Source organism: Colletotrichum lupini, chromosome 7 (assembly GCF_023278565.1).
Source record: "Colletotrichum lupini chromosome 7, complete sequence".
NCBI lineage: Eukaryota > Fungi > Ascomycota > Sordariomycetes > Glomerellales > Glomerellaceae > Colletotrichum > Colletotrichum lupini.
The window spans coordinates 2375939-2388925 of NC_064680.1; the positions used below are offsets into that span (position 1 = coordinate 2375939).

At 53.5% G+C, this 12987-nt stretch overlaps 4 protein-coding genes across 4 annotated transcripts; 3 read left to right on the top strand and 1 right to left on the bottom strand.

Moving 5' to 3' along the window:
- Positions 1-77: 77 nt before the first annotated feature.
- On the top strand, positions 78-5450 carry CLUP02_13738 (DNA-directed RNA polymerase II subunit RPB1; the record flags this gene model as incomplete). The annotated part of the gene is made up of 3 exons (XM_049292675.1): positions 78-434; positions 498-5345; positions 5400-5450. 3 exons carry the CDS (start codon positions 78-80, stop codon positions 5448-5450), a joined length of 5256 nt encoding a protein of 1751 aa, XP_049149821.1.
- A 2164-nt stretch (positions 5451-7614) lies between these two features.
- On the top strand, positions 7615-7950 carry CLUP02_13739 (uncharacterized protein; the record flags this gene model as incomplete). The annotated part of the gene is made up of 2 exons (XM_049292676.1): positions 7615-7644; positions 7726-7950. 2 exons carry the CDS (start codon positions 7615-7617, stop codon positions 7948-7950), a joined length of 255 nt encoding a protein of 84 aa, XP_049149822.1.
- A 408-nt stretch (positions 7951-8358) lies between these two features.
- Positions 8359-9367, bottom strand: CLUP02_13740 (uncharacterized protein; the record flags this gene model as incomplete). The annotated part of the gene is made up of 5 exons (XM_049292677.1): positions 8359-8513; positions 8602-8836; positions 8928-8949; positions 9095-9200; positions 9271-9367. 5 exons carry the CDS (start codon positions 9365-9367, stop codon positions 8359-8361), a joined length of 615 nt encoding a protein of 204 aa, XP_049149823.1.
- Positions 9368-11273: 1906 nt separating this feature from the next.
- On the top strand, positions 11274-11849 carry CLUP02_13741 (uncharacterized protein; the record flags this gene model as incomplete). The annotated part of the gene is made up of 1 exon (XM_049292678.1): positions 11274-11849. One exon carries the CDS (start codon positions 11274-11276, stop codon positions 11847-11849), a length of 576 nt encoding a protein of 191 aa, XP_049149824.1.
- Between the last annotated feature and the right edge of the window lie 1138 nt (positions 11850-12987).

Consider the following 12987-nt stretch of genomic DNA (forward strand, 5'->3'; position numbering starts at 1 on the left):
TGTCTGTTTTCCGACACCTTACCCCGTGATCTCCCGTCGACACATTCTTTCCCAACGACATCGAAAACACCATCAAAATGGCGAACCTGTACTTCACGCACTCGAGTGCGCCGATCAAAACGGTCGAGGAGATTCAGTTCGGCCTCATGGCTCCTGAGGAGATCAAGAACATGAGTGTCTGTCACTGTGTCTACCCCGAGACCATGGACGAGACGCGGACAAAGCCCCGCGACGGCGGTCTGAATGATCCTCTCCTCGGTTCCATCGATCGTCAATTCAAGTGCAAGACCTGCAACCAGGCGATGGGTGAATGTCCTGGACATTTCGGCCACATCGAGCTGGCGAAGCCCGTCTACCATCCTGGCTTTATCAAGAAAGTCAAGAAGGTTTTGGAGATTGTCTGCCATAACTGCAGCAAGGTCTTGGCCGACAGAGTTAGTCTACTCTACGATGTCTGACAGCCGCCTTGACTTGATTTTGCTAACCTGGCTTCTCAGAGCGACCCTGAATTTCTCCAAGCTGTGAACACAAGAGACCCCAAGGTTCGCTTCAACCGCATCTGGAACATTTGCAAGAAGAAGACTCGTTGCGAAAACGAGGTCAAGGAGCAGAAGCCCGATGATGGAGAGTACGGCCTGAACATGAAGCAGGCTCCCGTCAACCACGGCGGCTGTGGAAACATTCAGCCTAGGGTACGGCACAAGGCTCTGCAGCTCATTGCAAAGTACGAGGCTCAAGGTGAAGATGGCGTCAAGAAGAAGGAGGAGCCTCCAATCACCCCAGAGATGGCCCACAACATCCTGCGTCGCATCAGTGACGACGATCTAAGAGATATGGGCCTCAACCTCGAGTACGCTCGCCCAGAGTGGATGATCGTGACCGTTCTTCCCGTTCCGCCCCCGCCTGTCCGTCCCAGTATTTCTATGGACGGAACCGGTCAGGGACTCAGAAACGAAGACGATTTGACCTACAAACTCGGTGATATCATTCGCGCCAACAGCAACGTCAAGCAGGCCATTCGCGAAGGCTCACCTGCTCATATTGCGCAAGATTTCGAGCAGCTCTTGCAGTACCATGTGGCTACGTACATGGACAACGACATCGCCGGCCAACCTCGTGCGCTGCAAAAGAGTGGTCGTCCCGTCAAGGCTATTCGTGCACGTCTTAAGGGCAAGGAGGGTCGTCTTCGTGGCAATTTGATGGGAAAGCGTGTCGACTTTTCGGCACGTACTGTCATCACTGGTGATGCCAACTTGTCTCTTGACGAGGTTGGTGTTCCTCGCAGTATCGCAAGAACTCTCACCTACCCCGAGACCGTTACTCCGTACAACATCGGCAGGCTGCACGAGCTTGTTCAAAACGGGCCCAACGAGCATCCGGGAGCCAAGTACGTTATTCGCTCCGACGGTACAAGAATTGACTTGCGCCACCACCGCAGAGCTGGACAAATTTCTTTGGAGTACGGCTGGAAGGTCGAGCGTCATCTGATCACGGGCGATTATATCATTTTCAACCGTCAGCCATCTCTGCACAAGGAGTCTATGATGGGTCACAGAGTCCGCGTCATGCCCTACTCAACTTTCCGTCTAAACTTGTCCGTCACCTCCCCCTACAACGCCGATTTCGACGGTGACGAGATGAACCTACACGTTCCCCAAAGTGAGGAGACGAGAGCTGAAGTCAAGGAGCTGTGCTTGGTCCCCATCAACATCGTTTCCCCGCAAAGAAACGGTCCTCTGATGGGTATCGTGCAGGACACTCTTGCTGGTGCCTACAAGCTGTGTCGTCGTGATGTGTTCCTCACCAAGGAGCAGGTCATGAACATCATGCTATGGGTTCCCAATTGGGATGGCAACATTCCCCAACCCGCCATCATTCGGCCCCGACCAAGGTGGACTGGTAAGCAGATCATGAGCATGGCAGTTCCCAACATTGTCAGCTTGCACAGCGCCCCTGATTCGAAGGAGGAGAACCCCCTGAAGGATGAGGGTCTCCTGATTCAGTCAGGACAGATCATGTACGGTCTGCTTTCCAAGAAGAACATTGGTGCTGCCAGTGGTGGTATCGTCCATATTGTCTACAATGAGCATGGACCTCAAGCGGCCATGAAGTTCTTGGTTGGTGTCCAGCAAACAGTTAACTACTGGCTGCTACACAACGGCTTCAGTATCGGTATCGGCGACACGATTCCCGACAAGATCACCATTGAGAAGGTCCAGATCCACATTGACGAGCACAAGGCCGAGGTCGAGGAGTTCACAAGACAAGCTACTGCTAACGAGCTGGAGCCTCTGCCCGGTATGAACATTCGTGAGACTTTCGAGAGCAAGGTTTCGAAGGCCCTGAACACTGCTCGTGATAAGGCCGGTACAACTACGCAGAAGAGTTTGAAGGATTTGAACAATGCCGTCACCATGGCATCGTCCGGTTCCAAGGGTTCATCCATCAACATTTCCCAGATGACTGCCCTGGTCGGACAGCAAATCGTCGAAGGAAAGCGCATTCCTTTCGGCTTCAAGTACCGCACCTTGCCGCATTTCACAAAGGACGACTACTCGCCCGAGGCTCGTGGTTTCGTCGAGAACTCGTATCTCCGTGGTCTCACGCCTAGTGAATTCTTCTTCCACGCCATGGCTGGTAGAGAAGGTTTGATCGATACCGCTGTCAAGACCGCCGAGACCGGTTACATCCAGCGTCGTCTTGTCAAGGCGCTCGAGGACGTGAGTGCCAAGTACGATGGTACCGTCAGAAACTCTCTGGGTGATATCCTACAGTTTCTGTACGGTGAGGATGGTCTCGATGCCATCTACATCGAGAAGCAGCGTATGGACCACCTCAACATGTCCCATAAGAAGTTCGCCGACCGATTCCGTCTGGATGTCATGGACGAGAACAGGCCGGAAGAGCTTGAGTGGCTCGAGTACGGCAACGAGATGGCAGGCGACCCGGCCGTTCAGCAGCTTCTTGATGAAGAGTTCGAAGCTTTGCTCTCTGATCGCAAGCAGGTTCGCGAGATCAATTTCAAGAGGAAGGATGATGAGTCGATGCAGTTGCCCTTGAACTTGATCCGTCTTATGGAGACTGCCAAGAAGCTCTTTGCTGTTGAAGATTTCCAGCGAAGCGACTTGCGACCTCAAGATGTCATCCCCAAAGTACAGGAGATGCTCAAAAGAATGACCATCGTCCGTGGCAAGGATGACATCTCCAAGGAGGCTGATTACAGTGCCACGATTCTCTTCAAGGCGCAGATCCGCTCTCGACTTGCGTTCAAGCGTATTGCTTGCCAGCAACGCCTAAATAAGATGGCTTTCGAGCATGTCTTGGGAGAGCTTGAAGCCCGCTGGGACCGAGCCTTTGTCAGTCCTGGTGAGATGGTTGGTGTCATCGCGGCCCAGTCTATTGGTGAGCCTGCCACTCAGATGACACTGAACACCTTCCATTTCGCTGGTGTCTCTTCCAAGAACGTCACTCTCGGTGTCCCTCGTCTCAAGGAAATTCTTAACTTGGCCCAGAACATCAAGACTCCTTCCATGGTTGTTTATCTGAGTGGTGAGGACAACGCCAGTCAAGAAGCTGCCAAGCAACTTCGAAGCACGGTCGAACACACGACGCTGCGCTCCGTCACGGCTGTCACCGAGATCTACTACGACCCTGAGATCACTTCGACCAACATTCCCGATGATCTGGATATGGTTGAGTCTTACTACCTTATCCCCGACGAGTCGCACGACAAGACGGAAGACCAATCCAGATGGCTGCTTCGTCTCACTCTGGACCGCCAGAAGCTTCTTGACAAGGAGCTGACTGTTGAGGACGTTGCTAGGCGCATCAAGGAGGAGTACCCCAACGATCTTGCTGTCATCTTCAGTGATAACAACGCTGAAGAGCAAATCATTCGTATTCGTCCCATGCATGCAGGCAATGACAAGGACGAAGATGGTGAGAAGAAGATTGAGGACGACGTCATGCTGAAGAGACTTGAAACTCATTTGCTCGACACTCTCTCTCTTCGTGGTGTCAAGGGCATCGAGAGAGCCTTCTTGAACAAGGAGGTTAAGCTCATCGAGACCGAGGATGGAGCTCTGTTGGCTGCGAAGGCTGACGAGCGCTGCTCAGAGTGGTACCTGGATACCTCTGGAACAGCTCTGCGCCAGGTCTTGGCAGTCGACGGCGTCGATTCCAACCGCACGTACACCAACCACTTGTGGCAGGTTGTCGAAGTCTTTGGTATTGAGGGTGCCAGAGCGGCTCTTATCCGTGAGTTGACTCAGGTGCTTGCCTTCGACGGTTCCTACGTCAACCACAGACATCTTGCTCTTCTCTGTGACGTGATGACATACAGAGGTACCATCTCTGCCGTCACCCGTCACGGTATCAACAGAGCCGACACGGGTGCTCTGATGCGTTGTTCTTTCGAGGAGACTGTGGAAATTCTCCTCGAGGCTGCAGCTGTTGGTGAGTTGGACGACTGCCGTGGAATCTCCGAGAACGTCATGCTTGGCCAGATGGCTCCCATGGGAACTGGTCACTTTGACGTTCTCCTTGACCCCAAGATGCTGGAGACTGTCATCAGCGACAACTCGCGCATGGGTCTCATGCCTGGCATGCCGGTCAAGGGCGGCGAGGCTGGCGGTGCTGCCACCCCGTACGACTCTGGGTCTCCCATGGCGGATTCGGGTTACATGTCTCTCAGCTCGCCTGCCGCCGGCAACTTCTCCCCCATTGTTGGTGCTGGCTCCGATTCTCCCACCGGTTTCAATACCGACTACAATGGTGGTGGATTTAGCATTGGTTCTGTCAACCCCTATTCAAGCGCCAGTCCTGGGCGGCCGACGAGCCCATTCAGTACATCCCCGACGTCGCCATTCAGCAGTGGTTATGGCGGATACTCGCCGTCGTCTCCCAATGCCGGCTACTCACCCACATCGCCGCTCATCGACGGTGCTGCTGGGCGTTACGGGGCTACCTCGCCGCAGTTCAGTCCTTCGTCACCCTCTTTCTCGCCAACATCGCCCATGCTCCGGCCCACCAGCCCTGCAAGCCCCAACTACAGCCCGACATCGCCAAGCTACTCACCGGCATCGCCCTCTTCACCTAGGCACTACTCCCCGACATCGCCCGCGCAGTATGCTTCACCCACTTCCCCGAGCTACTCGCCAGCCAGTCCCAACTACAGCCCTGCATCCCCCAACCTCCATGGGGCTGGTCCCACGTCACCGTCGTACTCACCTGCGTCGCCGACGTGGTCTCCTACTTCACCGGCTCAGTATTCGCCTACAAGCCCGAGTTTCCAACAGACTCCAGGAGCCCAGCAGTCTCCGACCAGCCCCAGCTATTCGCCGACTGTAAGCTACTCTTCTGTTGACTGATGTTTTTGAGCAAGTTCTAACATAATCTAGTCTCCCTCTTGGTCTCCCCGGACACCTGGACCCGGCGGCTCCGGCAACTAATAGTGCGCCGAGTTACGAAGAAGCATCCAATCGCGTCCTCGGTTCGCCACTATCCTTCACTTTCCTAATATGCCGACTAATGATTCTACGGCTTAACTGGTTCTAGTCGATTGGAATATCGCATCTCATTACAGACGCAGGCTGTCACTGAGATTTTGCCTCTTTCATTTTCTCTTCTCGCGTGAAGAATAAGGAATATTGCATTTATAGAAGTGCTCTCAGAGACAAGCAACATCACACAAAGCAAGATTGCTGCACGCAAAGACGATAGAGGGGCCAGACTTGGGGAGAAGCAAGGACAGCAACCATACCCTCATACACAAAAACAACATCCACCAAAAAAAATCACTCAAAAGAAGCAAAAAAGGCTTGCGGTGAATTATGTAAAAAGCTGATTTTTGTACAATAAGGCGATCAAGGGGGTGTAAGAGCAAGGGGGGCGGTTGGGGACTGGCACGATGAGAAACCAAGGAAATGGGGTTGGCTCCTGGTGGCTTGATGTGTGGAAGAGGGAAGAGAGCGAAGAAGCAATGCAATACCTGGGAACCCCTTTTCTTGAGAGGATGAAGAACACACACACAAAACACAGATTGGAATTATCTCGCGATGAGAGGGGGGATGATTAGTCCCTTGTTTCCTATTCTATCTTGCCGCAGATTGAACCACCTCATGAAATTGGACCAGACTGATATCACAAGAGGATGGCCGCCCCCTCGGGGCTTGGTTTGTGACTTGTTGGTGCACAACGTACATTGCAGTCACGAGATTGTGAGACACTTTTGTCGTCAGCTCGATGCTTGCGAATCGTGATGATGTTGTCTGCCATTGCCCGTTTCGACTTGTTGTACGTTCGTGATGTGCTGCTGTTGCCTATGCCTGCCTAGTTCTGCCTGCTTCCCGACTCCGCTGCCGCAGCGCCGCAGCCCTTTCCCACTCACGGATGCTCCAAGTTCCGACCGACCCCATGACCCGGAGATGCTGCGCACTTACACCCATCGCAGGAGTTGTCATAGCTGAGTAAAAAAAAAAAAAAGCAGGTGTGTGGATTCCCCCCCGAAAGAGCACGGATGGGGAAGATTGGCATATGCCCAGGGCAAGACAGGCAGCAAAAAGGATAAGAGAAGAAAAAAAGAGAGAGGGTGTGAGGCTAATAGGAGAGCCAACCCGGTCTGGATCTGCACCTTGTCATCATTTCACTACCTAATTGTTCCCTTTGGGCCTTTGGAGAGGGGACCGGGATCGTCACGTAGGATGTTGGTCGGTCGGTCGACCCAGCACTGACTGCCTCTGTTTAATTTCAGACTGTCTCGATGCGTTTCCAGGCATGCGCACAAGGGAAGCAGACAGATGGGGGTTTGAAGGCGTGCAACAAAAAGTTACACGTCACATCACGAGACACTGGGCACCAAGACGCAATGGGAAAAGCTCGCTCGACATGATAACTCGTAGCCCGGTGGGCGGCGCGGGCGACAGCGGCGCCACCCGCACCCAAGGCGTTCATCCAAACATTTCACGCCTTCCTTGTTCCAAAATTCTTGTTGTTCCTTCCCCCTCGTGATGCGGACAGGCAAGGCAGGATAAGTGGACGAGGGGCCCAGTATGTAAGAGGAGCAATGATGCAAAGAACCGAGACGGGCTTTGCCTCTTCCTCTAAAGAACAGGGAAAGGGTGGGAGAATCTCCAGGGTGGATCATGGCCCATGATGATACTCATGGGTATCGTGGATACCATGGGTACGTCCGAGACGCGTCTTCTTCGAATCCTCTTCCGGACGGTGCCCCTTCCTCTTCTCCATCTCGCCTCTCGAATCCCGGTCTCATCACATCGACTGATACAACGACTCAAGCCCCACGAGTCATCAGCCATAGCTCTGTAGGTAATCTACGCATCAGTTCGGGCGCATGGGGTGAAAGGAATTCTCATAGCTAGCAGCGACGACGATAATGACGGCGGCGCTTGGATGGGTGTATGGACGCTCGCTTACAAGGCCACACCAACAAGCGGTCGACAAACTCGTTTGTGATTCGCGGATTTGTTCACGTTCTGCGTGTGAAGACGCCAAGCCGCGTCTCTTTAGCTTGTCTGGATCCAACATACGCACACGCATAACGTGTGGCACACCCATTCTCCGGTTCCTCCACGCCGTACTCCAGAGACAAACGAAATGAAGGAAAAGTGCCTTATGGGGTCGCAGGTAACGAAGGGTGTGCCGCTACCCCCGAGGCCCGAGAAACGCCGGGGTGCAGCTACCAGGTAGATGGAGCGTTGGATGTAGTTGCGAAAGGGGAAAGAAGAGAAAAAAGTCCCGCCGAACAGGCCGCTTGGACCGGCGGGCTCCAAGTGTCCAACCATGGCCGCGTTCAACGTCGACCGACGAGCACAGCCAGTTCTACGCCTTTGGCTTCTCATTCGTCCGCTGATGAAGGACTGTTTCCCAACAGGCGCCTTTGCCGAGCATTGTATGCTGCAGCGTGGAATTCCGGATCTCAAGAACGGATAGAAGAAAAAAGGGGGTGAGGGTCCGATGGATTTCTCATCGTGCTTGTTGGTCTCGGGTCGTACACGAACCCGGTCAACGGGCCAAGGGAGCCGGAGCCGGTGAGCAAGGGCCCCAACAAGAAGAGCCTTGAGCCGGGAATGCGGAAAGGAAAGAATTGTTTGTTGTGGCCTGAATACTGATGGCTGGAACGAAATGAGTTGAAATAGAGAGAAAACAGAGCATCAGACTCGGGTTACATCATGAGGCGGTTCTTGCGCGTTGTCAAACCAACATTGTCTCTAGGCTCCCCTCTGGTCTTGACCAAAGCTCACGGGCAGTATCAATCGATCAGTCGCAAGGATGGAACCTCAAGCTGATGCGGGACACGGGCACAGCGCTAAACTTCGAACCGTGGGACTCAAAGATCGATCAAGACAGGGACTGCCCTGCCCCTGGCATGTTATGGAGGCATTGGGTGGAGGCTTGAGATTTCCAGATGGGGGCGAAGGATTGCCGCGAGCTGAGTTGCTGCTGAGAGCTCGAGCAGGTCTCTTCATTCACACTATTCCTCATCCTCCGGCCATCTAGGCATGGATGGGTCCATGCAGGGATGGAAGGAAACGGAAGAGGGGATTAAGCGGCCAACCGTGCCACCCTCGTTATTCGTTCAACCGCTAGCAGCCGGCTTGCGGACTGGATTCCGCTTCCCGTCGCTGATTGTGGCTCGGACTGGCGAGCAAAGACTCATGTGCCGTTCACTGGCTCCATAGATTCTCGAGAAGGGCATAAAATATCGTGAATTGATAGAGACACGGTAGTGTAGTGAGCGTCGCAGGTATACTTGACGCAGGTGGACGGCGCGGCTGGTATTGTTCGACGAGCGGAAGATGAAGTCCAAAGTGCAGCACTGTGGCACAATCAATGAGGTTTGTGAACTTTTTAAATGTCAATGATTGGTGTTATGCAGGATTGAAGCGATGTGCATAGCCGCCGAAGACCATGCGGGCGGGCGCGATGGGCCTGTCAGCAATGCTAGTTCATTCTGCGCCCCCAAGGCACATGGGGGAATTGAGGAGGGAGGGGTGCCCCAGTGCTGGCCGATGATCCGCAACAAGCGGAAAAGTACTGGCTGGCCAAGTGAAGATGAGCAATGACCCCCGGTCACCTCGTCTGTATGTAGCCGTGGTTGGTGTCACTGCTCAACCTTGACATGAAGGAAACGGCAAGGGAGTCTTTACTTGTGTTATGCTTCTTGCGCACAGCGACTTGCGCTTGCGGGCCGAAGTCATGGCAATGGTATTTTAGAGGGGGGGGGGCGAGAAGAGAGAAAACAGACGTGACAAACTTTTCGGCTATTGTCCTCGTGGTGGACTATCCGTACCTCGAAATGGTTGGACAAACTGAATCTTTGCTCTTGTCTAAGCCCTCTGCCAAACATGATCAGCTTTGATATATCAGGGTTGTTGTTCAAAACAAAAACGGACCGTCTGCTTTGCCTTATGCCTCGACCACGAGCTGGCCAGTGCGAAAGGGACGGGCTCCCGTCGCGTACAAGTGCCCTTGTCGCAAATCCAGGGACAGCTCTATGTACTCTGTATGGTGGTTATTGCTAACAGTCTTGTGCCGACTCCACTTTCCGGTGGAAATGTCTGTCGAATTGACGAAGGAAGGCAGATTGGGAAACCCATTCGCATCGCCAGTCAGCCATATTGCTTTGCCAACTTGACCCCCTTGGAAGGCCAGCTTACCGAGCTGGTTTGGGGTCCCTGGCCAAAAGCGAGATGGCAGTGAATGACGGCGGTGGGCGTACGAGGGAAATCGCCGCTTGGCAAGAACCAGGAACCAACGCCGTCTGCGTCGCGATGCTGCGTTTCTATGACGCGGGAATGAGACCACATCAGCCCCCTTCTTTGGGGGTCGGCCAGGTTGTACAAGGTTGCATACAGTAGCAAGACGGAGTCTCACTGCCATGCCGCGTGTCAAGCCGGGCATTGTAGCAGATGGAGGTTGAGGGGGTTGTGAGAGGATAAAAACGTGTCCGTTGAGGAGAGAGCGCGTGCCTATGTCCGTCCGATGTCGTACGGCGCATGTCAAGCAAGGAATGTGGTGCGGTACGATGAAGTAGGTCGCTTTGTGATGCCGGCAGAACACAAGCATAAAGTAGAGTTGGTGCATCCGTGACCTTGTATACTTGAGATATTTGCCCTCGCCCCATAATTCGGTTTGTCTATCCTCTGGCTGGACTATCACACCAAATCGTGACTGGCGAGTTTAAGGCAAGGTACGTATCCGTTCGTACGGGATTATTCATAGTTGCTGTTCCACATGTTAGTTCCTGGGACCTGAAGCGGGAGCAGCAGCAGAAGTAAGGTAGCGTCAGTTTCTACCTTGGGTTGGGCCTACTGATTCTAATTCCTGGTTCTCGTTCTAGTCTCCGAGAAACGACATGCTGGGTCAGATACGAGGGCGAGGGTCTCTCGGGGTGGAAACTAGGAAAGCATGTCTGGCAAACTAGTTGCAATGGTCCTTCCACAGACCTGTTCTCTGGGCCCTCGACGCCAGGTAGCTGGAGCGAAGCTGGCAGGGGCGAGAGGAAGGGGGGCGCATTCAATGAGACGTGCTGCCTTTCTGTCCCCGGTCGTCGGTCTTGGTGACTTCATCCGCAGCTTGAATTGCTCCAGTGATGCTGTGTGAATGCCCTGCCAAGATGAAGGAACAAGGCCAGGGCTACCTAGATGCAGGTAAGGCAGGGCAGGGCAAAGTTTTGGAGAGGAAGGTCGCAGTATACGCATGTTCCCTGCCATGTTGAGCATGGGAGAGGAGGAAGGGGAAGGGGGATGAGATTTGCATGAGCAAGCATGGAGGAGTAGAAGTGAACTGTGTGTAAGAGAAAGAGAGAGAAGAGGAGACTTTCAGACAGACAATCTATGCAAGTGCAATCATCTTTGTTGGCCCTGGGTTCCATTGGATTCGGATGAGGTGAAGTGCAGCACAGGCAGGAGGCAAGGAAGGTACCGTTGTATCTTACCTTAGGTACCTTAGGTAGGTACCTTACTACGTAGGTACTCCGTACTGGGGTAAGGTATGGAGGCAGGAGCTAGGGAGGCAGGAAGGAGCTAGGTAGGAAGTCGGAAAGAGGTGTCAATCTCCCGACCCACTTGTGGACACGGATGACAGGGGGAAGGTACGCACGTACCTTAGCTTAGTACCTGGCAGGAGTGCTAGTCTGCTGGAGGCTCCTACCCTGGTCCTGTCTTCATGCAGCTCCCTCTCTCCTCGTCTCCATCCTCATCTCATCTTTTTGTTTCTGTGCCGCCGTCTCCTCAACTTTCTCTTCTTCATCCATGATCCTCCTCCCTTCCTCTTCTCGCCTTGTCCTGCCTTTTGCCCACCTCACCTCGCTTCTCCTTGCCTTGTCTCGAGAGGCTCTCCATCTCGTCAATATACGACGCATTCGCTCGCTCTGCTTTGAGACACGCCGCACGCCGCGCGCATTGAATGGGAGGAAGGGCGGGTTGCATCCGGCGAGAGCGTCCTATCTCGTCCTATCCTGCGGTGTCTTGCCTTGGCTCAGTCCAGGATCACGGGGTGTATCCATACGGAATACTGTGTGCGGGTACATCATACTCCCTTCCAGGCACAGGAGAGCGCCGAAATATCCCTTCTTCGCTGAATTTCAATTTCCCTGTCGAGCATTTATCGCGGTCGTAGTCTCGGCTGCTCACAGCATCTTGGTACCCGGGACGCCTGACCGGGCCGGTGTGTGTTTCCGCTGGCTTCGTCATACACATCTATGGATATCCTCCATTACTGACATGACCATGAACAAGGGTTGGGCACCTTACCTTGAGAAGAGGCCATCCCATCTGCGAACTTGCGAAGCACGGTACCTTCCAGACCTCTCCTCAATGGACGGTTAGGTTGACGTTAGTCTCCGCCGTTACGCTAACGCAGCGTGGCGTAGTATTGGTCCAAGCTTGATGGCATGGTGTCTCGTTTTCTCCATGTCTGTCTGCACTCTGCCCTACCGCTCGCTGGCTTGCGAGTTGGGCTTATATTGTCAATCCAGCGTCACTCTCTTTCCCTCCTCTTTGCTTCTATGGCCTTTTTTCTCTCTCTCTCCCTCTCTCTCCTTCCTTAGCCTAGGCCCCCTTGTTTTTGATTCTACTTCCCTCTCATTTTTTTCTTCTCTCTCGTGATAGATATCGCTAATCTGCTTTCTTTAGTTTCTCACCCCTGTCCCCTTCCCTCCCCCATTCCTTTTCCTGACTCGATAGATCCGGACTTTCATCAAGCACTATACGCATCTGTTACGGCGGATTCTGTTTTTTTTTTCTCGAAAACCCCGAAATGAAGAAACGTTGGTATACAGTATTTGACTCTGTTCCGAGGCAAATAAACACCTTGTCGCTTGTCGCGCGTATGCTTCGCGTCAATGGTTTCGCGTCCAAACTTGAACTACTCGCTTGCCATCACATGACGCAATGCTCATGCTGGGTCGTGGGAATCCTACCCGCTACGCGCCGTAACTACAGCCATCTATTTCCAGCCTCATGCTGGCTTGGGGCGTCTTTTGTGGCTTGCCTAGGGGGTTCGCCCTCCCTTCTCGAACAACCTTATGAATGCCGTTGGAGGATAATCAAGCGCTTGCCGGGCGCAGTGTCTGAGGGTGAAAAATTGTTTGTCTTGCTAGCCACAAATTCGTGTATGTGTGTGTGTGTGTGTGTGTGTGTGTATGCGCGTGTGCAAGTGAATCAATCGCCTCTTCCGGGAACCGACAGGGGCCGACATGTCTTGTGAGGCCAAAACATCCACCCAACCGAATGCTGCTGCCCGTCGGACGAGGCAACGTGCTGTCGCAGGCGGACCGCTCCCGTGTGTTCACTGCCGTGCCACATTGTCGATTTTATTTTCTTCTTTTGACAGGTTTGGTAGTCAAGTGTCCAGTAGGCCAAACTTTTGGTCGCATGCTGATGTTCTTTCTTGCCGCCCCAGCCCCATTTTGAAACCATCTCTCGGGGCCCAAGAGGCATTGTTAGAACAGAAGAATAAAACGGG